The sequence below is a fragment of the Grammomys surdaster genome, unplaced genomic scaffold (assembly GCF_004785775.1).
Source record: "Grammomys surdaster isolate TR1022 unplaced genomic scaffold, NIH_TR_1.0 168, whole genome shotgun sequence".
Lineage (NCBI taxonomy): Eukaryota > Metazoa > Chordata > Mammalia > Rodentia > Muridae > Grammomys > Grammomys surdaster.
Genome location: NW_021604616.1, coordinates 8,402,887 through 8,426,544, shown reverse-complemented (window position 1 = coordinate 8,426,544; position 23,658 = coordinate 8,402,887). Strand labels below are relative to the sequence as shown.

General features: G+C 35.0%; 1 protein-coding gene across 1 annotated transcript in view; it reads right to left on the bottom strand.

The window, feature by feature from the left end:
- Positions 1–3,456: 3,456 nt before the first annotated feature.
- Positions 3,457–23,658, bottom strand: part of LOC114620377 (triadin-like) — a 78,296-nt gene continuing 58,094 nt past the window's right edge. Inside the window, exons 12-14 of the mRNA XM_028766470.1 lie at positions 8,298–8,336; positions 6,469–6,507; positions 3,457–3,596 (exon numbers count right to left, since the gene is read on the bottom strand). Of these exons, the coding sequence (XP_028622303.1) occupies positions 3,457–3,596; positions 6,469–6,507; positions 8,298–8,336 (218 nt within the window). The remainder of the gene's footprint in view (positions 3,597–6,468; positions 6,508–8,297; positions 8,337–23,658) is intronic.

The window sequence follows — 23,658 nt, the reverse complement described above, 5'->3', positions numbered from 1 at the left end:
ACAGCACAGCACAGCACAGCACAGCACAGCACAGCACAGCACAGCACAGCATAACCTGATAAGCAAGCTGTCATTATTCTGTTACCCAGCTCCTCTATGGTCCATTTTCTTTGCCTTACATAATGTAGAAGGAACATGGTAGACATTTCTCAGCTATTGAGCAGAAGAAAGTAAGTCTTTGCACAGATGTTTACAACATGGATTATGATTTTAAAGATAGATTTGGAGGCTATTAGAAAAACCAGTCAGCAGTTGTTATAAAAGCCCAAGTGGCCAGAGAGATAGTTAAACAGAGTATATGGTGCTCTTCCAGAGAAACAGAGTTTGGTGCCCAGCATCTATAATGTGCTGTCTATGATATCCTGAAGCTTCAACTTTAGGGGATTTATATTTCTATTCTGGATTCTCCAGCACCTATAATCCAGTTATACTACCTTATGCAGGTACATAGACAATGCAAATATAATTTTTAAGTAATACAGAATAATTAAAAATATCCCAAGAAGTAGGTAAGGATATATAAGAGTTGGCTAAGGTTTAAGACCTAACTTTGAAGTTTTCAGTAACTTCCACACATTCCACAAAAATCCACAGTTATCTCTTTTTTTGAAGCTATGATTATGAAGGTTAGCCTCTCTTTTAATTCTATTCACTATTAGTGCAATAAAAATTAGACATGATTAGTATTAAATACATTTCTCACATTGACCCATTTAGAAAAGGTGATTTAAAAAACGTCCTTTTATGTATCTTGTAGTATTTTCATTTTCTGAAGATGTTAGCTGAAATAGAAGAAATCTTAGTTTTCTACCAGCAATATTTGTTACTCTTCTTGCCTTTTTATTCAGCAAGAATGTTCAAGGAAATAGGCAGAGTTCTTAAATACGTAATAACAACTCTGAAATGTTTCCCTGAAGAGTTTAGACAAGAGTATATCAGAATGAGTAAACAGAGAGGTCCTTTACATGAGGAAAACACACAAACTAACTTTGGTTATATTTGTAAAATGATGTACAGAAGTTATATAACTGTAGAGAAATAAGAAAACATGGGCTAAAATAAATGTTCTTATTTCTGTATATTTTCATATACCAAGATGGATGAAAAAAGGGAGTATGCAGGAATATGAAGGACTCAAACCCACTAGACAAAGTCAAAAAATTAATCAGTCACTTATACATTTTGACTAATATGGCATAAAAAATGAAGTAAATTTTAAAATGAAAAATGAACCATTTATACCTTTTTAAAAAAAAGATACAAACCATTAAACTCAATTTAAGGGCCAGAAGTGTTTTATTAATGTAAAGATACAAACAGATGACAGTTTAGATAATATTTTCAAATTATACTCGTCATTGAAATTTTAGACAAACCTTAACAATTATTGTTAATATTAATTACACCATAATTTTTCTCTAATTCACACCTAAATTTACAATAACATCTATTATATTTTGCTAATTTGTTTCATAAAGAAAACAGATGATGATATTTAAAAGTTGATGGAGACAAGATTAATGTAATCTCCAAAGACACAATTTCAGAAAATGTTTTCAAACAAATTCATATTAAAATACTTTATCTGTCTCCAGAGTAACTCTGCGAAGTACTGAGTTGTTTGTTTTGATGGTTCTTTGAATCCTGGAGATACAGACCTAATATATGTAATACATTTTTCAATGTCATTCATTGTGCCAGAATAACATGAAGTAAAATCTTTTGCTGTATTATGTTACATGTTCTATTATCTGACACAGAATAGAAAGACTAAGTGCATAGTATATAGTCATTGAAAGGTAATAACTTAGTGGATAACTCATTCTGTAGTAAGTCTTTTAAAACAACTATCACATTTGTTCTCTGTTCAATACTCAAGAAATTGCATGGATGAAACTGCAATTAAGTAAAGCACTCTATCCACTGTTCTCTTTGTAAGTTTGAATTGCTGAATGAATCAGCTTTGAAAAATGATACCATTTGCTCTTGTCAATTATGTATTCCTTCCCCTCCAAAGGGCTCCATTAATCTAATTCATTGTAGCGTTGGCTTTTGTGGTGTGAATTCTGTCTGTTAGCATCTGGTTGAAGCTAACTTTCTTACAAAAGTCACTGACATTCCATCATTAATGCCGAGTATATGATCCACATTCTATCTGAATATTGATAAAAAGGACCTTTGTCTTAGATCTCAAGAACTATGTTTGGCTGCAGTACTTGAAAGCCAATCACACAGCTAGTTCACAAGCTGAGCATTGGCTAAGCTTATGATACCTCCAAAAAATGGTAACTCAAGGTATTTAGTGAGTTAATTTGTCCTAAGTTCGGCTACAACTGAAAACTTGATGAAAAAGTACAATCACGTTTTCTAGAGTTGATAAGAAAAGTTCATGAAAATTGAATGTCTGTATTATCAAGAAGATGAACATTCTCAACAGTTGTTTTCAGTGATGCATGGACAAGTAAGTTAAAACTGCCATTCATTTAACTGTCATTAATGTTCAATTAGTCCAAAAAGAAAGTAAGAAATCTCATGAACATGTCTATGCCCAAAATATCTTGCTTAAGCCTGTAGGGCATTTGTATTGTTTCCATTTGAAAAAAGAAACACTTAATTTCACAGTAAGTATGTATTGAGAAATAAAACTATGTTTGTATTGGTCAACCATAGTTATTGTTTGATCTAAACCTTCACCCAGGTGATTGATTTACTGGGGCATAATCTAGAGAAATGTAAATATTTCATATCTCATTTACTTGCATATTAAACAAGTGATTTTCCAGACCTGCTGAACTGCAAGTTTATGTCCATAGGAGAGAATATCTTAAGCATAGCTCAAGACAACCTCAGAGATAAGATCCAATAACCACTTATTCTTTGTCATGTTCCATCTGTTAGATAATCTGATCATTAAGAATATTGCAAAGGATTTAGAACCCTCTGGTGTAAGACATACCTATGTAGAGCCTTGCCAAAACTGAACTAGAAACAGAAAAGAATATAATGATACACATAGGTTTCTGGATAATCTGAGTCTACCTACAAGATGCAGAAGAATAACTTTTATATACGGCCTTGTACTATTTAAAATTAGAACACAGTCAGTGTTGCCAATTTAAAATTATCTACCTAAAGTCATAAATCTCATTTTGTAATTGTGTCAATTACATTTAAAAGTAAACTTTAATGAGCATACTACCTTATAACGCCTAGAAAGAGCTTAATGTAAGTACCCCTCCTATAGCAACAGACACAAATAAGATTCTCAAGTATTAGACCCTCAACACATTTGCTTATTAGTCAACTCCTTTGTCAATGTCATCTCTTTATGCCCGGCAAAATGTTTACAATGAAATCTCAACATTGGATAGTTTCGATTGCCTGGACCACTGTGGACAAAAGAGAAGTTTTCACTTTCACCATGTAAAAGCAGTTGTCAGGGTCATGCATGGTTATCTATTGTTCTTGCTGCTTCTGTCCTGGAGAGTTTGATTTGCCAGGGTTCTCTCCAGGATGTTGGGCAGGAGTGACAGGAAACTGAAACCCATAGCCGTTGTACCCATCCAAGTAGACACATTGGAAGAAACTGATGGGACCTAAGGAAGAGAGTGTAATTTTTGTTATAAACAATTAGTACTTGTATAGCAACACAGGAGGCACTGTGAGGCTGTACACCACAGTAGACATAGTCCCTGACTACTGGAGAAAACTGTACTTAAGTATGACTTGGCTTCTTTATACATAGTATCAAGACAACATAAATCATGATGGGATACTGACAAAAGTAAATGAACAGAGAATAGAATGTGGTGGTGGTGATGGTCGTGGTGGTGGTGGTGGTGGTCGTGGTGGTAGTGGTGGTGGTGGTGGTGTGTGTGTGTGTGTTAATAGTGTCTCAGAGCATCTGTGAGTCCTAAAGTAGTGAGTTATTCCATTTATCTTTTTTCAGGAAGCATAAGATCTTTTGAAGAAACCTGTTTTCTTCTTCAGGCAATGCTCTAAGGCAGATGCTTCATGCACAGAATAACACAGAAAAACGAGTTGAATATGGCACAATGCCAGTGAGATGCCTCATTGTGTAAAGATTCTCATTGTCAATATTGACTACCTAAGTTCAAGGCCCAGGTCCCACATGATGAAACAAGGGAATCAACTCCTAATAGGGTATCTTCTGAGATTCAAACACTAAGATGCCACTTCCCCACCTCCACCTAAATAAAGAAATTTAATTGTTTTTAAGGAGCATGGTGTAAAATATTATGGGCAGAATCTGAGCTATGGATACTGAACCAGGTTTCCCTGGAGGCAACTGTATTAAGAGATCAAATACCTCTCCTATAGTCACAGATACTCACTAACTCTGTGCTATTTTCTATTGTATCCATGTACATTATTGTAAACAATCACAGATGTCTTGCTGAAGGCCTACAGGAAAATGATGATTGAAGAGCATGACATGTAGGACACAGGAAGATGGCCACATTTGTATGAATGGAATGAAGTGTGGTAAGGAAGCTGAAACAAGTATAAATAGTATTCATATTTCTTAGGCTGATCTCACAAAATTTCTTTTTCTTCAGCCTCCCAAGTACTAAGATTAATATACATGAGTCAAGTTAAGAGTATCTTCAGATTCCAGTGAAGAGGCATGGCCTAGCCTCAATAACTGGGTTTTCAGAAATTAACTCTATTTCTGTTTTCTTGTATCTTGGTAGCACAAGTCCTCTTTTCCTAAAGCTGTTGAAACTGCAACAGCTAGTGTACATTAAATGGAGGTAGCAAAAAGCTGCCTGAGTCAGGGAGAAATAAACAACTGGTGATAAAATTCAAGAACATCTTCATATATGTCCATCTAATTTGAACTTTTGCAGATGCAGGCTCTGCCCTGGCATATGCATCTAACCCAAGAAGAAAGAGCTATTAGCAAAAATATCATTAGCTCTAAAAAATTTAGAACTTACATTCATGAACAATAGGATGTAAAACTGCTATTTTAAGATGAAAATGTTAAATAATACTTGAAGTAATAGATTCCACAAGTAAAAAGTTTTACTGAACAATATTTTACATCATGTAATTTTTTTCTAAAAATAAATTAAATATTTCTTTGAGGAAAGATTTTTCTCTGTAACAATGGCTAGCCTGGGCTACGTACTATCTGGCACATAGTGGTTTTGAATTCAAGGGATTAATCATGCCTTAGTATCAGGAGTGATAGTAGAAACATGACCCAACATGGCTGGAGACTTCATTACATTTCTTTTTATTTTGACCTAATTTATATTTGCATAAGAAACAATACAGTGACTTTCCATGCATTTCATTCAATTTCTCACACTGGGAAGATAGAGTCAACAGGAAAAGGAAGATAGAGTCAACAGGAAAGTAGTGTTGATACTATCTACACATTGTATGCTTATTCCTGAAATAAGAGATTTCAACTATTGATGTATTCTAATTGAAATTAACAATAGTTTATCAATTGGAAGAGCATGGTAGTTCAGATCATAATTGCCTTTTCATGGAATTTTTATTGATATATAAAATTACTGCATCAAGATTGTTTATGCTCCTGTATTTCTCACAGTCTGATTGTATGAAGCATTCCAGTGATACACTTTTGTGTAGCCATATCAGTATCAATAGCAGCATTCATAGCATAGTAGGTATCCAAACCTCTCAATTAATTAGCCATCTCAGCAATTTCCTTCAGAAGGCATGTAGGAAACCATGCAAATCCTATGAGAATTATTTTCTCAGATAAATGTTTAGTTCGTTAAAGCATTGTGTGTGATGGCCTTATTGGATCTATTTTAAAAATTGTTTGCTGTAGTCTGTGTAGTGATGATTTGTGTGTGTGTGTGTGTGTGTGTGTGTGTGTGTGTGTGTCTTGCTTTACAATCTAAAAAAAAATATCTCACTTGGAAAACCTTGGATAAAGAGTCTTGAGCACCAAGTTCTGGAACTCCATGTGAATATTGATTACATTCTATAATCAATAATTCCAGACACTGACTCTTAAAAGGTTGCCAAGTGTCCAAGAACATCAAAAGGAACTTTTAATTTTAGGAATGAATACAAGCAACCAATTAGCTAAAAATATTTCCACATTTTTTGAACGTTATTTAAAGAATTTCAGCACTCCACTTTGACTAATCTGTTACATAGCAGACAGTAACACACATTTAAGCAATATTCAGGTAGAGAACCCAAGATCAGAGCTGTGCTAAATAGCTTATGGATGAATGACTCTTCAGAATAATTTAGAGTTATTTTAACCCTATGCCTCTTGACTGAGACAAAAATGACAAGTTTCTATTTGAAACTTTAAAGTGCTTTATCAGATCAATGCTAAAATTAATTATTTTTTTTTACTAATACTGCTTTAGAGCCTCTAAAGTTTAATTATCTAACTAGTATCTTAATTAATGGAGGAGTTAGCTGTTTTTAATTTAATTATAAACTTACTTTTTTGCTTCTTTGGTGATGATACATCATCAGTTACTTCTAAGGATAAAAGAGTAAAGGGGAAGTATTAATACATGCAGAGATCTGTAGCATACACTTGGGTTTGTGTCTTATATATTCAAGCACAGTATTTTAGTGACAGAAAATACCATTTTTACACACTCCAAGTTTTTATTTTGGTTCATTTCAGACTTTCATTATATAAACTGTGTACTGAGGTATAGAAGCATGCTCTTAGCAATTCTACTGTCCCTGTCAACTAGGGTGTTGATGAATGGTGATGAACTGACATGCATTCATTTATTGAGGTGCAGTCTTTGATGCTTAGGAATTAGATAGCAAGGGGTAGTAACAATTAAATTATTCAATCTCTTTAGAAGTCTGTTATTCTTATGTACTGGAGAGTTTTTGTTTTTCTTTCAGTATTTCAAAATATCACATAAGCTGTTTTAAACAGTTTTGTAGGTTAAACAGTATTACTCCAGGATGTTATAGGAAACCAGAGTCTTCCATTGTGGGTTTTGGTGTCCCTTAGCTAACTCACTCTTTACTTCTCTTTTGTTATCTCCAGTTTATCACAAATATTCCAGTGTGTTCTTGTATGCAACTGAAATTTACTTTTAAAGGCTTAGTGATGCTAGGTGGCTTTTGTTTTATTTCACTTAATACAGTTATCAGATTCCATGGTTTTTGTTTGCTTTTTGTTTTGTAGATGTTTTTGTTGTTTTGTTTTTGGATAAATCATAACCTATTGTATATACATTCCACAATTCCTTTATCTTTCATTTTGGTTCATTCTATACTATAGTTATGTAAATAGTGTTGTATTTAATATGAAAGTACATGTATTGTAATAATGGTTTGTCTCCTTTGTATATATATATATTTAGTAGTCGAGCTGACAGAAGATGTAGTAGATCTATAATTAGTTTTAGAAGGAATCCCTTTATCTTTAAATTGCTAAATCAATTTTCAGTTTTACCTACAATATATACATTTTCTAGTAATACATCTCATTACAAGCTTCAATTCAAATTTGATTTTGCAAGGCATGGGTATCCATTTATCTGACTGTATCTTTACTCAAGGCAATGATTCTCCCATTTTTAATAAAGTTCAGGAACAGTTACAAAACTTACACTTTCATAGCAAGAAAAATAGTTGGCCAACTCTTACTATCCACAGAATATATTAGAAGAAGTCCTTGTGTTGTAGCAGTTCCGAAGTCAGAAACTAAAAGCCCTTCAGTAAATGACATTGACAAAAATTAACAAGCTACTTCCAACTCTCACTTTCCTGAGACAAGCATTGGGAAGTGTTTGGTTAATATTAAACATTTGGAAGTAGGAAAGCTTTTCGGAGTGCATGAGCCATGTGTGGTGTGTGCGTGCATGTGTGCGTGCGTGCTTGTGTGCGTGTGTACATTCTATTCTTCTTTCCTTCTCTGTTTTCTTCCTTTAGAAGAGGGCTTTTACTATTGGTAAGTTTTTCTTAATAGAAACAATTTTTGATGAAATAATAGATTTGTACTAATGAAGTGATAATTTTTTATCATTAAAATGTTATTTTAAAAAAACATTAGGTAATAAAAATACTTGATAAATATTTACAAATAAGGTCAACCTAGCTCTTCTTCAATATACAAAGAGAAGAATAATTTATAAATAATATAGAATAAGTTAAAAGCAAATATATCACATATACATTGCTCAGAAATGCCTACAATTATACTGAGATCAAGAATATTAAACTAAAATGAATTTTTAAAAAAGCAGAACCCTATGTCCTTGAGAAAAAGTGTATAAAAGTGCAAAAGGTAAGGAACTCACCTTTATCTTTTTTTGAATGTGGTACATCTTTGGAGTCTTCTAAAGAGAACAAAAATGAAGAATCATTATAAGAAAACATGTTAGAATGACCATCATAAAAAAAAGTTGAATAATAACAAGTATTTAAAGAAAAAGAAGGTTTTTTTTTGTTTTTTGTTTTTTTTTTTTTGTTTTTTACTTTCTTGGTTGGAAATTAAGTTGGTTACTTATCAGAGATAAGTTATGGAGTTTTTCAAAACCATGAAAAATGTATCTGTCATATAATATTCAGCTGCTTCACTTGGGAGTACATGTTCAGAACCTATCTGGGCTAACGTGTCTAAGACAGCACCTAGTGAGATTGTTTAGTTGTTAAAGTGCATGTAAGTATGAGGCTACCTTGAGAGCTGAAACCACAGGAGCAAGCAGGGCACCTTTAACTTTTAGAAAGAGTTGTAGTTCATTTCCATGATTATACCTCACCAATGGTAAGAAATTTCTGAGCTTGTAATAGAAGTGTGGAAGGCAGGACAATTGAAACAAAGACAAGAAAAATGAGAGGAAACTCATTTTTAATGTAATTCTCTGGTGGGTTATTAGCTTACTTTTCAAGGATCCTATAGTAAATATGCTTGGATTTTAGCACAAATCTGTCAGAAGCCATCATAGCACAAGCTAATAACTAGTAGGTAATCTTTCTAAGATGACTTCACCTTAGATGAAAATCTACACTGAAACTCTGATAGGCAAGGCCCATGAGAAAATCATTTTAGGAAATATTCTTGTTATTAATATGATTTTACTGTTATTATTGCATATCTAATAATCACTAGGTATTAGCCCTCTCCCTTTTGAGCAGATCTCTGCAGAAATACAAAGATGTACTGTCTTAGAGTGATGCTATATAGACAAATAGATGACTTCTTAACTATTAATGCTAGCCCTATAAGAATTTCTAAAATTATATCAACATATATTAAACCCTTTTATAATAGGGCTGCTATTAAGACTTTTCCTGATAGTCAAAACTGTAACTCTGCTCCCATTGTGTTACCAGTTAATTACTTCTAGATAGTAACCAGACTTTCTACTACTTAAAGCACATTCCAAGAGGTTGTAAAACCATTAACCAAAAGTTATAAAAAGGAACTAATGATTTATTATAGGTACTAGGACAGAAAATAAAATATTCACTGGGTATATCTATAAAAAACTTCAGTAATAACTTACTTATGGTTTTCAACTCTTAATGAACCTGTGGCGCTATGACAGGTAATGACCATTTAGCCAAATAAATACTCCTAATAGATACAGATGTAAACCTTCTCTGATGTAATCTTCTTATTTGATTTATGATTTGATTTTATGTAAATGTGTGATGAAATTTTTACCATGTGATCATGTATTCTGAAAGACATGTATTGCTAAAGATATTGAGAAGAGTCAGAACTGAGCTGAGGAAAACTTTTTAGACAGAACACTTTTTAGACAGATCTGGACAGAACTTTTTAGAACAGGACTGAAGTTTTTTTTTTTTTTAAATCAGGACAAAAGAGAACTTTTTAGACAGAACTGAGCTCAAGAAGAACTTAGAAATAAAGGCATAGCATTGGGAGAAAAGCTATTGAAAGTAAGAGCATTATTGTGAGATCAGAGCAGGAAGAAAGAGCAAGGTTAGAAGGAGAATGCGGAGTAGAATAGTTTAGAAACTATAGGTAACATAAAAAACTAAGAGAGCAATATGCAGAATACAAACGGAAAGAGGAAAAAGGAAGAAGTTGCAGAGAGCAGAAGGAACAGACAGACTTCTTACCATGCGACAGATCTTTACTTAATAACAAGGCAGGTTTAATTTAACTAAAAGGAACAAAGCTTTCTTCTTACAAACTCAAGTTTAATTCATTTAGCATTAAAGGGGGAGTTTTTTCTTTCTCTATGCAATAAAGACTTGAGCTCATTTTTCATCCAGAAAGAGTGAATTCTTTCTGCACTGGTACTTGTTCTTTTGCTCCAAATGCGTGTGTGTGTGTGTGTGTATGTGTGTGTGTGTGTGTGTGTGTGTGTAATTGTGAGAATGTATTCAAGCTGAGCCCAACTGGTTTAAATGGAAGTGTATAAATATGTATACATGAATCTATATATGAATTTATGTGAATTTATGCATATGTGCTTATGTAAGAGTTTTTTCTTTTGTGAGCATTATTCTCTTCTTGTTCAATCAAAGTTTACTGGGTCAAACTTCCTCCCCTAGCCTGACAAGCAAGAAGCACCTGGACAAAAGGGAAAAGGCTCTAGCAATTAATCCTTTACTTAAGCTCCTGCTAGTTTAGGATGAGGTGCTAAATGCCAAAGACTACAAAGAAATTAGTGTAAATTTTCCCTTATCCTTTATAGGATCTTTCCACTTTCCCCCCTTTTAAGAGAGCTTTCACAACTTAGCTTTTACAACTAAAAAATAAATGATAATTCCCTTCAAAGTTTCCTTTTTTCTTCCTGTGATTTTTTCTAGCAGAGGGAAAGTTAAGAGTCTCACAGTTACTGCTGAGATTGAACAAAAGATACAGTACTTAATCCCTCCCACTCCCAGTTAGGCTAGAAGTGTCAATTGCCTAAACCAACAGCTTTTAATCCTCAGAATTAGCAAGAAAGTTTTTTAGGACTTTTTAAGAATTATCATCAGCATTTCAATAGTTAGAGAGCTAGAATGTTCTGAGCCTATCAGTCTTTAAAGCCAAATCAGAGTCCTACTCTGTGTCCTGTTTCAACACGGTCCAGGCCAGGAGGCTCCCAACATAAGTCCTTTGTAATATTCTGTCACATAGCTTTTCCTAAGGTGATATATCCATTCTTCTGTTAAGGGTATGTGGTTCCAGTTTGGTTAATTATTAGGCTAGATCTATCAATATTCATGCACAGTCTTTTGTGAGAGTAGAAGTTTTCACTCCTTTCATACTCCAGGGAGACAATAGTGGAGTTTTAATATCAACCTGATATTAAAGAAAATGCTAAAGCAGTTTCTATGCTATCAGACCATTTTGCATTCCCTACAGCAATTATAAAAGTTCTCTTTGTTAAAAATTCTGTTCTTGTTTATATTTAAGTTTTTAAAATATATCAGTGATTCTAGTACATATGAAATAGTGTGTAATAGTGAACGAATCTGCATTTTATTAATATCTAATGATGTTTAATATTTTCTAACATTTCATGTTTGCTTATACATGTTTTTTGGCAATTATTGTTGAAGTCTTTAATTTTGAATTTCTTAAAATTAATTTATAATTATTTTAAGTCATATCTAATAGTATTAGTTCCTTTGTGACAATCTCATGTACATATATATATATACACACATACATACATATATACATACATGCATACATATTATATATGGGCTGAGAAAGAAATTAGGGAAACAACATCCTTCACAATAGTCACAAATAATATAAAATTGGAGTAACTCTACCTAAAAGAGAGAAAGATCTGTGTGACAAGAACATCGAAACTCTGAAGAAAGAAATAGAAGAAGACCTCATGGAGAGCTCTTCCATGCTAACAGATTGGTAGAATTAACATAGTAAAACTGGCCATCCTACCAAAAGCAATCTACAGACAACACAATCCCAATCAAAATTCCAACATAATTCTTCAAATACATGGAAAGACAAATTCTCAAATTCATCTGAAAAAAACAGAAAACCTAGAATAGTGAAAACAATTCTTAATAATAAAAGAACTTCTAGGGAAATCACCATCCCTGGCTTTAAGCTATACTACAAAGAAATAGCCACAAAAATTGCATGGTACCAGAACAGAGACAGACAGGTTGATCAATAGAACAGAACTGAAGACCCAGAAATAAAACCACACACTAATGGATTCTTGATCTTTGACAAAGAATCCAAAAATATACAATGGGGGGAAAAAGCATCTTCAATAAATGGTGCTGGTCTAACTGGCTGTCTGTAGGTGAAAAAAATGAAAATAGAACTATATTTGTCGCTTTGCACAAAACTCAAGTCCTAGTGGATCAAGAACCTCTAAACAAGTGAAGACATAAGGAGACACATGGTATACAAAGCTGAGAAAGATCACATTCCAATAAAACTTTGCTTAATTAAAAAAAAAAAGAACCTCTACATAAAACCAATTTCACTGAATCTAATAGAAGAGAAAGTGTGAAAGAGCCTCTAACTTATTGGCACTGGGAGGGAGAATTTCCTCTTTAATCAGAACTCCATTGGCTCAGGCTCTAAAATCAAGAATTGATAAACAGGACCTCATGAAACTAAAAAGCTTCGATATGACAAAAGCCATAGTCAATAGGACAAATCTTCAACCTACAGATTGGGACAAAACTTCACTAACCCCACATCAGATAGAGGGCTAATATCCAAAATATATAAAACACTATAGAAGCTAACCACCAAATAAACAAAACAAAAAACAAACAAACAAAAAACCAAACAATACAATCAAAAAATGAGGTATAGAGCTAAAGAGAGAATTCATAATAGAGGAATATCAAATGGCTGAGAAGCACTTAAAGGAATATTCAAAGTGATCAGGGAAATGCAGATCAAAATGACTGAGATTTCTCCACCTTACACTAATCAGGATGGCTAAGATCAAAACCTTAAGTGACAGCACATGTTGGCAAGGATGTAAAGAAACAGGAACACTCCTCCATTGCTGGAGGGATTTCAAACTGATAAACCACTCTAGAAATCAATCTGGAGGTTTCTCAGAAAAATTGGAAATAGATCTACCAGAAGACCCTACTATATCACTCTTGAGGCCACTGATACATATACAGTGGAGAACTGCCTGGTCTGGCCTCAGAGAAATATATATATATATATTTTCAAACTCACCAAAAAACTGTAGTGAACCTGTAGGATAGCAAATGTAGAGAGAAAAGATACCCTCCCCTTGCAGAAAGAAAGGACAGTTAAATTAGCCACCAAATTTCCCTACCCTAACTATAGAATGCAATGGAAGAATCAATTTAAAGCTTCTTTCAAGATGCAACTGGAGACCCAACTGTTGTTACATGTTGAATGACAAAAGGCTTTCAGGCTGAGAATAGCTGAATTCATCCATAATAACATCGCTTGGAAGGCTGGTAGAGAAGGCTTACCAATTGGAGATGATCCTGGACTAATAGTAAGAGCTTATCTCATTCTCCACACCACCCCCTATACCCCAAACACAATAAAAAGTTAATTATGAAATGTTATAAAATAATTACTCTTTAAAAATGGGGTGTTCCACCTAACTATGTTGAAGGCGATTCTAAAGAAGATTCCACTGGAAAGCAAACATATTAAGGGATTAGAAGGAATTAAACTGGCCTAAGAATAGACATACATTGACTCAAATTTACTATAGATTAAATTAGTATGTCATAGTTTTGTGGTGTTTGAATATTCTTGGCACAGAGAGTGGCACTATTAGGAGTTGTGGGCTTCATGGGGGAAATATACCAATATGGGAGTGGGCTTTGAGACCCTTCTTGTGGTTGCCTGGGAGACAGTCTTCTTCTAGTACCCTTATGAACAAGAAGTAGGACTCTCAGGTCCTCCGGAGCCATGCCTGCCTACAAAGCATGCCTTGATTATAATGTACTGAACCTCAGAACCTATAAGCTAGCCCCAAATAAATGTTGGTTTTTTATAAATGTTGCTTTGGTGTCTCCTCACAGCAATGGAAACCCAAAGACAGGTTTTTAAAAACTACAGTTACAGAATAGAGTTATCATGTAAATGATTAGACATAATTGGATTTGTATGTTTTAAGAAATCATTAGAAAAATGTGCAATGCATTAACTGTACATGCTATAATTTCAATGATGACTTTGTATCAGAAATAAGGGAGATTGCTTCCATATTAGTAGAGGTTGCTAGATAGAACAACATATTTTAAAATGAATAAAAAAATGCTTTGAAATGAGAGAAGACCTTTATTTTGAAGAGAGCACAATTAAGTTAGAACTTCTTTAAAGTAGAGTAACTCTATAAAAGGCTGACTTACGTCAATACAAAAACACATGGGAACTAGTAAGCATAAATCTAAGTGAAAATTTCAAAATGCATCCTCTAACCTGTGACATATTTTCGATGTTCATGAACAAATACGTAATCACACAAACAATATACAATCCAAAATACGTACAATAAGCCTCAAAGTCAAAACTGAAGTTATGTTAGTCCTTTTCTCTGATAAAAAGTCAAGGAATGTGGCAAAGAAGAAACCACACTGCTTGTGGCAGTGTATGTTTTGTGTGCTATTTTATATATGTTAGATCTTATATAATGAACTAGGTTTTAAAAAACCTACCACAATTTTGTTGAAAAAGTTTGGAAATGTGCATTTCTAAGATTATATAACACTAAAACTAAAATTTTAGAGTTTGCAAACACGATTATGAAGACATAAAACTCAAATTATTGTACTAAGAAGTGAGAGCAAGAACAGTGATAGCACTCAACAGAAATACACAGGATGCCAAGCAAGTAATATGTAAACACTTATTCATGATAGATCAGATAAAATCAAATTCTTTTTTTAACTAACAAATTGTCCTGTAGCTTTTGTGACATAAAAAATTCTCCCTTTTCTTCTTTTTAACACTATATCAAAAGTGCTATTATAGTATTAGTTAATATGTACATTGTATTGCTATACATGAAATATAGTTGTTGGCCTTCCAGTCTGCACCTGTGCCTGGAGCAGTCCTAGAGCATCAGCTATGCACTCAATTCCACAAAACCCAGAGGAGGCTGTACTCCCAGGAGCTCTAACATGCCCATGAGTGTAGGTGAGTAGGCTGTGACACGACTACCCCCAAATTTGGGACTCTCAGGGACCCAGGGACTCCCTCAAGGCCAGTGGTGCAGGACTCTTCCAGTCTGTGCCTGTGACTGGAGCAGTCCTAAAGAATCAGCGCTGTACCCAATCCCCCCAAAACCAGAGGACGTTGGACTCCCAGGAGGCCTAAAACTCCCAGGAGTGTAGGTGAGTAGGCTGACACCCCCGACCCCACCCCACAAAACAGGGAGTAAGTGGGACCCTAGAGGATCCAGGAAATCTCTCAATGTCAGTGGCACAGGACCCATCCAGTCTGCACCTGTGGTCAAGCAGTCCTAGGGCGCCAGGTCTGCACCTAATCACCCCAAACCCAAAGTAGGCTGGACTCCCAGGAGCTCTAACAGCCCAGAAACATAGGATAATAGTATCACATGATCTCAGAAGCGTGGACACACCAGGGTTTCAGGATCCCAGAAGCAGCATGACTCCCAGGAACTACCACAACCAGGATCTCATTATCACAGGATCACAGAGAGAGCTGTATCCTGAAGAGTTCTGACACAACCAAGATAACAGGACAGACAGGTTACAGTCAGAGACAGTGAGTGAAGGTAGCACTAGAAATAACTAGATGGTAAAAGTCAAATGCAAGAACATAAGCAACAGAAACCAAGATTACTTGGCATAATCAGAACCTAGTTCTCCCATAATAGCAAGACATGAATACCCCATGACACCAGAAAAGCAAGATTCAGATTTAAAATCACTTTTCATGATGATGGTAGAGGACTTTAAGAAGGACATAAATAACACCCTTAAAGAAATACAGGAGAACACAGGTAAACAAGTAGAAGCCCTTAAAGAGGAAACACAAAAATCCCTTAAAGAATTGCAAGAAAGTACAATCAAACAAGCGAAGGAAGTGAACAAAACAATTCAGGTATAAAAATGGAAGTAGAAACAATAAAGAAATCACAAAGGGAGACTACCCAGGAGATAGAAAACCTAGGAAAGAGATCAGGAGTCATAGATGCAAGCATCACCAACAGAATACAAGAGAGAAGAGAGAATCTCAGGGGCAGAAGATACAACAGAAAACATTGACACAACTGTCAAAGAAAATACAAAATGAAAAAACTCCTAACCCAAAACATCTAGGAAATCCAGGACACAATGAGAAGACCAAACCTAAGGCTAATAGGTATAGATGAGAATGTAGATTCTCAAGTTAAAAGCCCAGTAAATATCTTCAACAAAATTATAGAAGAAAACTTCCCTAAACTAAAGAAAAAGATGCTTATGAACATACAAAAAGCCTACAGAACTCCAAATAGACTAGATCAGAAAAGAAATTTGTTCTGTCACATATTAATCAAAACACCAAATGCACAAAACAAAGAAAGAATATTAAAAGCAGTAAGGGGAAAAGGTCAAGTAATGTATAAAGGCAGACCTATAGGAATTACACCAGACTTACCAGAGACTATAAAAGCCAGAAGATCATGGACAGAGGTCATGCAGACCCTAAGAGAACACAAATGCCACCCCAGGCTACTATACCCAGCAAAACTCTCAATTACCAAAGATGGAGAAACCAAGATATTCCATGACAAAACCAGATTTACACATTATCTTTTCACAAATCCAGCCCTACAAAGGATAATAGAGGGAAACCACCAATACAAGGAGGGAAACTATACCCTTGAAAAAGCAAGAAAATAATCTTCCAACAAACCAAAAGAAGATAGCTACACAAACATAACTCTACCTCTAATACCAAAAATAATAGGAAGCAACAATCACTTTCCTTAATATCTATTAACATAAATGAACACAATTCCCCAATAAAAATACATAGACTAATTGGCTCGGTACATAAATAGGACTCAACATTTTGCTGCATACAGGAAACACACCTCAAACACAGACACTACCTCAGAATAAAAAGCTGGAAAACAATTTTCCCAACAAATGGTCCTAAGAAACGAGCTGGAGTAGGCATTCTTTTGTTGTTGTTGTTGTTGTTTGCTTGTTTTTGTTTTTTTGTTTTTGTTTTTTCGAGACAGGGTTTCTCTGTTCAGCCCTGGCTGTCCTGGAACTCACTCTGTAGACCAGGCTGGCCTTGAACTCAGAAAACTGCCTGCCTCTGCCTCCCAAGTGCTGGGATTGAAGGCGTGCACCACCACCACCCGGCTAAGAAGGCATTCTAATATTGAATACAATCAACTTTCAAACAGACATTTTCAAGAAAGATAAAAATGGACACTTCATACTTATCAAAGAGAAAATCAACCAAAATGTAATCTCAATTCTGAACATCTGTGCATCAAATGTAAGGGCACCCACATTCATAAAAGAAACTTTACTAAAGTTCAAAGCACACATTGCACTTCACCCAATAATAGTGGGTGACTTCAACAACCCACTCTCATCAATGGACAGATTATGGAAACAGAAACTAAACAGAGACACGTGAAACTAAGAGAAGCTATAAACGAAATGGATTTAGCAGATATTTATAGAATATTTCATCCAAAAACAAAAGAATATAACTTTTTCTCAGTACCTCATGGTACCTTCTCTAAAACTCACCATATAATTGGTCACAAAATAGGCCTCAACAGATACAAGAAAATTGAAATAATCTCATTCATCCTATAAGATCACCATGGACAAAGGCAGGTCTTCAATAATTATATAATCAATGGAAAGCTCACATAAATATGGAAACTGAATAATACTCTACTCAATGATAACTTGGTCAGGGAAGAAATAAAGAAAGAAATTAAAGACATTTTAGAATGTAATGAAAATTAGGACACATCATACCAAAACTTGTGGGACACACTAAAGCAGTGCTAAGAGGAAAACTCATAGCTGTAAGTGCCTACAAATAGAAACTAGAGAGAGCACACACTAGCAGCTTGACAGCACACCTGAAAGTTCTAGAATAAAAAGAAGCAAATGCACCAAAGAGAAGTAGACAGCAGGAAATAATCAAACTCAAGGCTGAAGTAAACAATGTAGAAACAAAAAGAACACTACAATGAATCAACAAAACCAAGAGCTGATTCTTTGAGAAAATCAACAAGATACATTAACCCTTAGCCAGACTAAACAGAGGGCATAGGAACAGTATCCAAATTAATAAAATCAGAACTGAAAAAAGAGACATAGCAACAGAGACTGAGACATTCAAAAAATCATCAGATCCTATACAAAAGCCTATACTCAACAAAACTGGAAAATCTAGATGAAGTGGACAATTTCTTATACAGATACCAGACACCAAAATTGAATCAGGATCAAATAAACTATCTAGTCCTATAACCCCTAAAGAAATAGGACCAGGCATTAAAAGTCTCCTTACCAAAAAAAGCCCAGGACCACATGATTCTAGTGCAGAATTCTATCAGATCTCCCAAGAAGAACTAATACCAGTTCATTTTAAACTATTCCACAAAATAGAAACAGAAGGAACCCTACCCAATTCATTCTATGAAGCCACTATTATACTCATACTTAAACCCACACAAAGACCCAACAAAAAAGAGGAATTCAGACCAATCTATCTTCCTTATAAATATCGATGAAAAATACTCAATAAAATTCGTGCAAACTGAATCCAAGAACACATCAAAAAATCACCCACCATGAACAAGTAGGGTTTAATCCCAGGAATGCAGGAATGGTTCATATTTCGAAATCCAACAACGTAATCCACTATATAAACAAACTCAAAGGAAAAAAAAACCCAGATGATCATCTCATTAGATGCTGAGAAAGCATTTGACAAAAGTCAACACCCCTTCCTAGAAAAGTCCTAGAAAGATCAGGAATCATGGCCCATACCTAAACATAGTAAAAGTAATATACAGCAAACCAGTAGCCCACATCAAACTAAATGGAGAGAAACTTGAAGCAATCCCACTAAAATCAGGGACTAGATAAGGCTGCCCACTCTCTCCCTACCTATTCAATATAGTACTGGAAGTCTTAGCCAGAGCAATTAGACAACAAAAGGAGATCAAAGGTATACTAATTGGAAAGGAAAAAGTCAAATTATCACTATTTGCAGATGATATGATAGTATACTTAAGTGATCCCATTACTTCCACCAGAGAACTCCTAACCCTGACAAAAAACTTCAGCAACTGAAGTTTGGCTGGATATAAAATTAACTCAAACTAATCAATATCCTTCCTCTACTTATAGAATAAGCAGGCTGAGAAAGAAATTAGGGATATGATACTTGTCACAGTAGTCACAAATAATGTAAAATACCCTGTTGTGAATCTACCCAAGCAAGTGACAGATCTGTATGACAAGAACTTCAAGTCTCTGAAGAAAGAAATCGAAGAAGATCTTAGAAGATGGAAAGATCTTCCATGCTCATGGATTGGTAGGATTAATATAGTAAAAATGAACATGTTGTCGAGAGCAATCTACAGATTTAATGCAATCCTCATCAAAATTCCAACTCAATTCTTCACAGAGATAGAAAGAGCAATTCTCAAATTCATTTGGAACAACAAAAAACCCAGCACAGCGAAAACTATTCTCAACAATAACAGAATTTTTGGAGGAATCACCATTCCTGACCTCAAGTTGTATTCAGAGCAGTAGTGATAACAACCTCATGATATTGGTACAAAGATAGGCAAAGAGATCAATAGAATAGAATCAAAGACTCAGAAATGAACCCACATACCTATGGTTACTTGATCTTTGACAATGTATCTAAAATCATTCAGTGGGAAAAAGGCAGCACCTTCAACAAATGGTGCTGGTTCAACTGGAGGTGAGCATGTAGGAACATGCAAATTGATCCATTCTTATCTCCTTGTACAAAACTCAAGTATAAGTGGATCAAGGACCTCTATATAAAACCAGACTCACTGAAACTAATAGAAGTAGGGAAGAGCCTTGAATACACGGACAGAGGGGAAAAATTACTGAACAGGACACCAATGGCTTATGCTTTAAGATCAAGAATTGACAAATGGGACCTCATAAAATTGCAAAGCAATTGTAAAGCAAAATACACTGTCAATAGGGCAAAATGGCCACCAACAGATTTGGAAAAGATCTTTATCAACTCTACATATGATAGAGGGCTAATATCCAAAATTGACAAAGGACTCAAGAAATTAGACTCCAGAAAATCAAATAACCCTATTAAAAATGTTGTACAGAGCTCAACAAAGAATTTTCAACTGAGGAAACTTGAATGGCTGAGAAGCGCATAAGTAATGTTCAACATCCTTAATCATCAGGGAAATGCAAATCAAAACAACCCTGAGATTCCACCTCACACCAGTCAGAATTGCATAGAAAGATTAAAAACTCAGGTGATATCAGATGCTGGTGAGGATGTGAAGAAAGAGGAAAACTCTTCCATTGTTGGTCGGATGACAAGCAGTTACAACCACTCTCCTCTGGAAATCATTCTGGTGATTCTTCAGAACATTGGTCATAGTATTACCTGTGGATTCAGAGATACCACTGCTGGGCATATACCCAAAAGATGCTCCAACATATCACAAGGACACAGGCTTCACTATCTTCATAGCAGCCTTATTTATAATAGCCAGAAGCAGGAAAGAACCCAGATGTCCTTCAACAGAAGAATGGATACAGAATATGTGGTACAATTACACAATGGAGTACTACTCAGCTATTAAAAACAATGAATTCATGAAATTTATGGGCAAATAGATGGAAATAGAAAGTATCATCCTGAGTGAGGTAATCCAATCCCAAAGAACACACATGGTATTCACTCATTGATAAGTGAGTATTAGCCCAAAATATCAGCATATCCAAGACATAACTCTTAGACCACATGAAGCCTAAGAAAAACAATTACCAAAGTTTCAGTGCTTTGATCCTTAGAAGGAGTAACAAAATAATCACAGGAGCAAATAGGACACCATGTGTGGGGCAGAAACTGGAGGAAGCCCGTCCAAAGACTGTGCCACCTGGGCATCCCTTCCAGGTGCAATGCCCATATGCAAACACTGTTGTGGATGTCTGAAATTGCATGCTGACAGGAGCCTGATATACCTGTCTCTTGAGAGGCACTGCCAGAGCCTAACATATACAGAGGTGGATGACCACAACTAACCATCAAACTGATCACAGGGTCCCAAGTGGAGGAGTTAGAGAGATGACTGAAGGAGTTGTAGAGACTTTTGGCCCCATGGGGATAGCGACAACACCAACCAACCAGAGCTCCCTGTGTCTAAACAGCTATCCTGGGAACATACATGGACGGATACATGTCTCCAGCTGTGTATGTAGAGGAGGATGGACTTGTAAGGCATCAGTGGGAGCAGAGGGCCTTGGTCCCTTGAATGCTGGATGCCTCAGTGAGGGGGAATTCGAGGGTGGGGAGGTGGGAGTGTGTGGGTGTGATAAGGGGTTTCTGGTGAGGGAAATGTGGAAAGAGGATAACATCTGAAACATAGATAAGTAAAAGAACTGAGAATGACTTCCTTTTCCCCTTGATTTAAAGAAGTCCTAATCTTACTTACTGAAAAGATTCACAGGCTTTGCTTTAGGTCTTATGTAGAGAGCACCTGAGATCAGTCATTCCTGCTCTGCAAACAATTTTAATAGGCCAGGGGAAAAAATTTAATAGCCATTTAGTTTTTACTATGCTATTTGTTCCTTGTTTGGATTTTGGCCACATTTAGAACAAGTGATTTAAGATATATTGGCATGAAGCTCACCATTCCAACCCATTTGGTTGAGTGAAGTAGAGAGCACATCAAACCTTGCTCTATAACTCCATCTTATTCAGATCTTTTTCAATGACAAGAAATGTGGTTGATGTATATTGTACAGTAATAAAATTAATTCACTTCCTTAAAATTAAATGACCAATGTATTTTCATTAATTAATTGTAAGGTACTTTTATCAGCAACTCAGTTACTCTCTTATAACATTAATTAAGATTCTGCACAGAGCCTTACCAACCTAAGTCATAAATGCATTGCTTTTGATAATGCGTATTCCATAACAGGTAAGGAAGGCATTCTTGTCAGAACGACCTAAGACAGGCTCAGTCTTGTTAACGAAATAAACAATGAGGGGAGGTGGAGAGCCTTTGGGACTGCTTGTCAAGAAGCTGACATGGGCCAAGGACAAACAAATAGCCTGCTTGGCAGGAATATGACATTGGCCAAGGACAAGGAAGTAGGTTTCAAGCAGGAATCTGACATTACGCTAGAACAAAGAAGCAATTTCAGGTAGGAATCTAAATCTTAGGTTAGAACAAAGAAGTATTCTCAGGCAGGAATCTAAATATTAGGCTAGAAAAAGGAAGTAGGCTTCAGATATGAAAATGACCTTGAGCTAGGACAGGGAAGTAGGCCCAGATACTTTGGTCATCCTGATAAGCTTTTAGAAACAGTGATCATGGGGGTGTTAATGTAATTGTGTTTAATGTCTTGCTTTTTCTTTTACTATTTGTTTTTATTTTCTTGCTTGTTCTTTGACTATCTGTGTTTATTGTATTGCTTGTTCCTTGACAATTTGCATCTATTGTATTGCTAGACCCTCAACCTAGAAATGACCATAATCAAGATGGTATAAAAGCATAAAGGAAGAGGGGGTGTACAATAGGGAGTTCTACGGAGGGGAAATGGGGAAAGGGGATGACATCTGCATAGTAAATAAATAAAATATCCAATAAAAAACGTCTTTTTGTCTAGAAACATTTTTTCTTTTGACACATCAAAAAAAATTAAATGGCCAATTTATTTTCATTAATTAATTGGAAGGTAATTTTATCAGCAGCTTAGTTAACTTCTTATAACACTAATTAATTCTAGAAGTGAACAAATTATTATCTTTTAGGATAAATGTTATCACTTCACAAAAGACCATAAATTCATTCATTTAAAAACTAGGGATAAGTATTATAGCAACATAAAGCAAAGAGTGTGTTTTCTGTGCTTGAAAACTTTAAAAAATTCATTTTTTTGTGTGACTCAGTTGCAGCTCATCTATTGACTCAATCATTAATGTTAAAAATGTTATCTGAAATATACATTTCTTCAATCATAAATTAAATTCCCCTTGTGATATTCTGGATTGCTGAACATAATGAAATATTTCACTGTAGGGATGCCCATAAAATTATTAATTATTTAATGTCAAATACTATATATTTGTTTTGGTTAATTACATTCTTTAAAATAATTAATAGATGGCCATTTCAAAGGTAGACTTCCAGACTGATGTATATCAAAAATATACATTCAGGGAAAAGCATTATCATACTACTGAGATCCTTATTTAATTACGCCTGAAGCTCTTTTATCATTTTGTGATAATTTCTAGGTAACTTGAAAGTACTGACACCTCCGTGAATCATCCTACTCTAATATGGAGGCAACCTATTTATTTTACCACATTTATAAAAGGTGAAGATCTTAAATTTTTATGCTTAACAAAAACAAAACCAGAACAGAAGTGGTTTAATGTAGGGCAAGTAGAACCAAGTCACAAACCAAGACAAAACAAAACAAAACAAAACAAAACAAAACAAAACAAAACAAAAC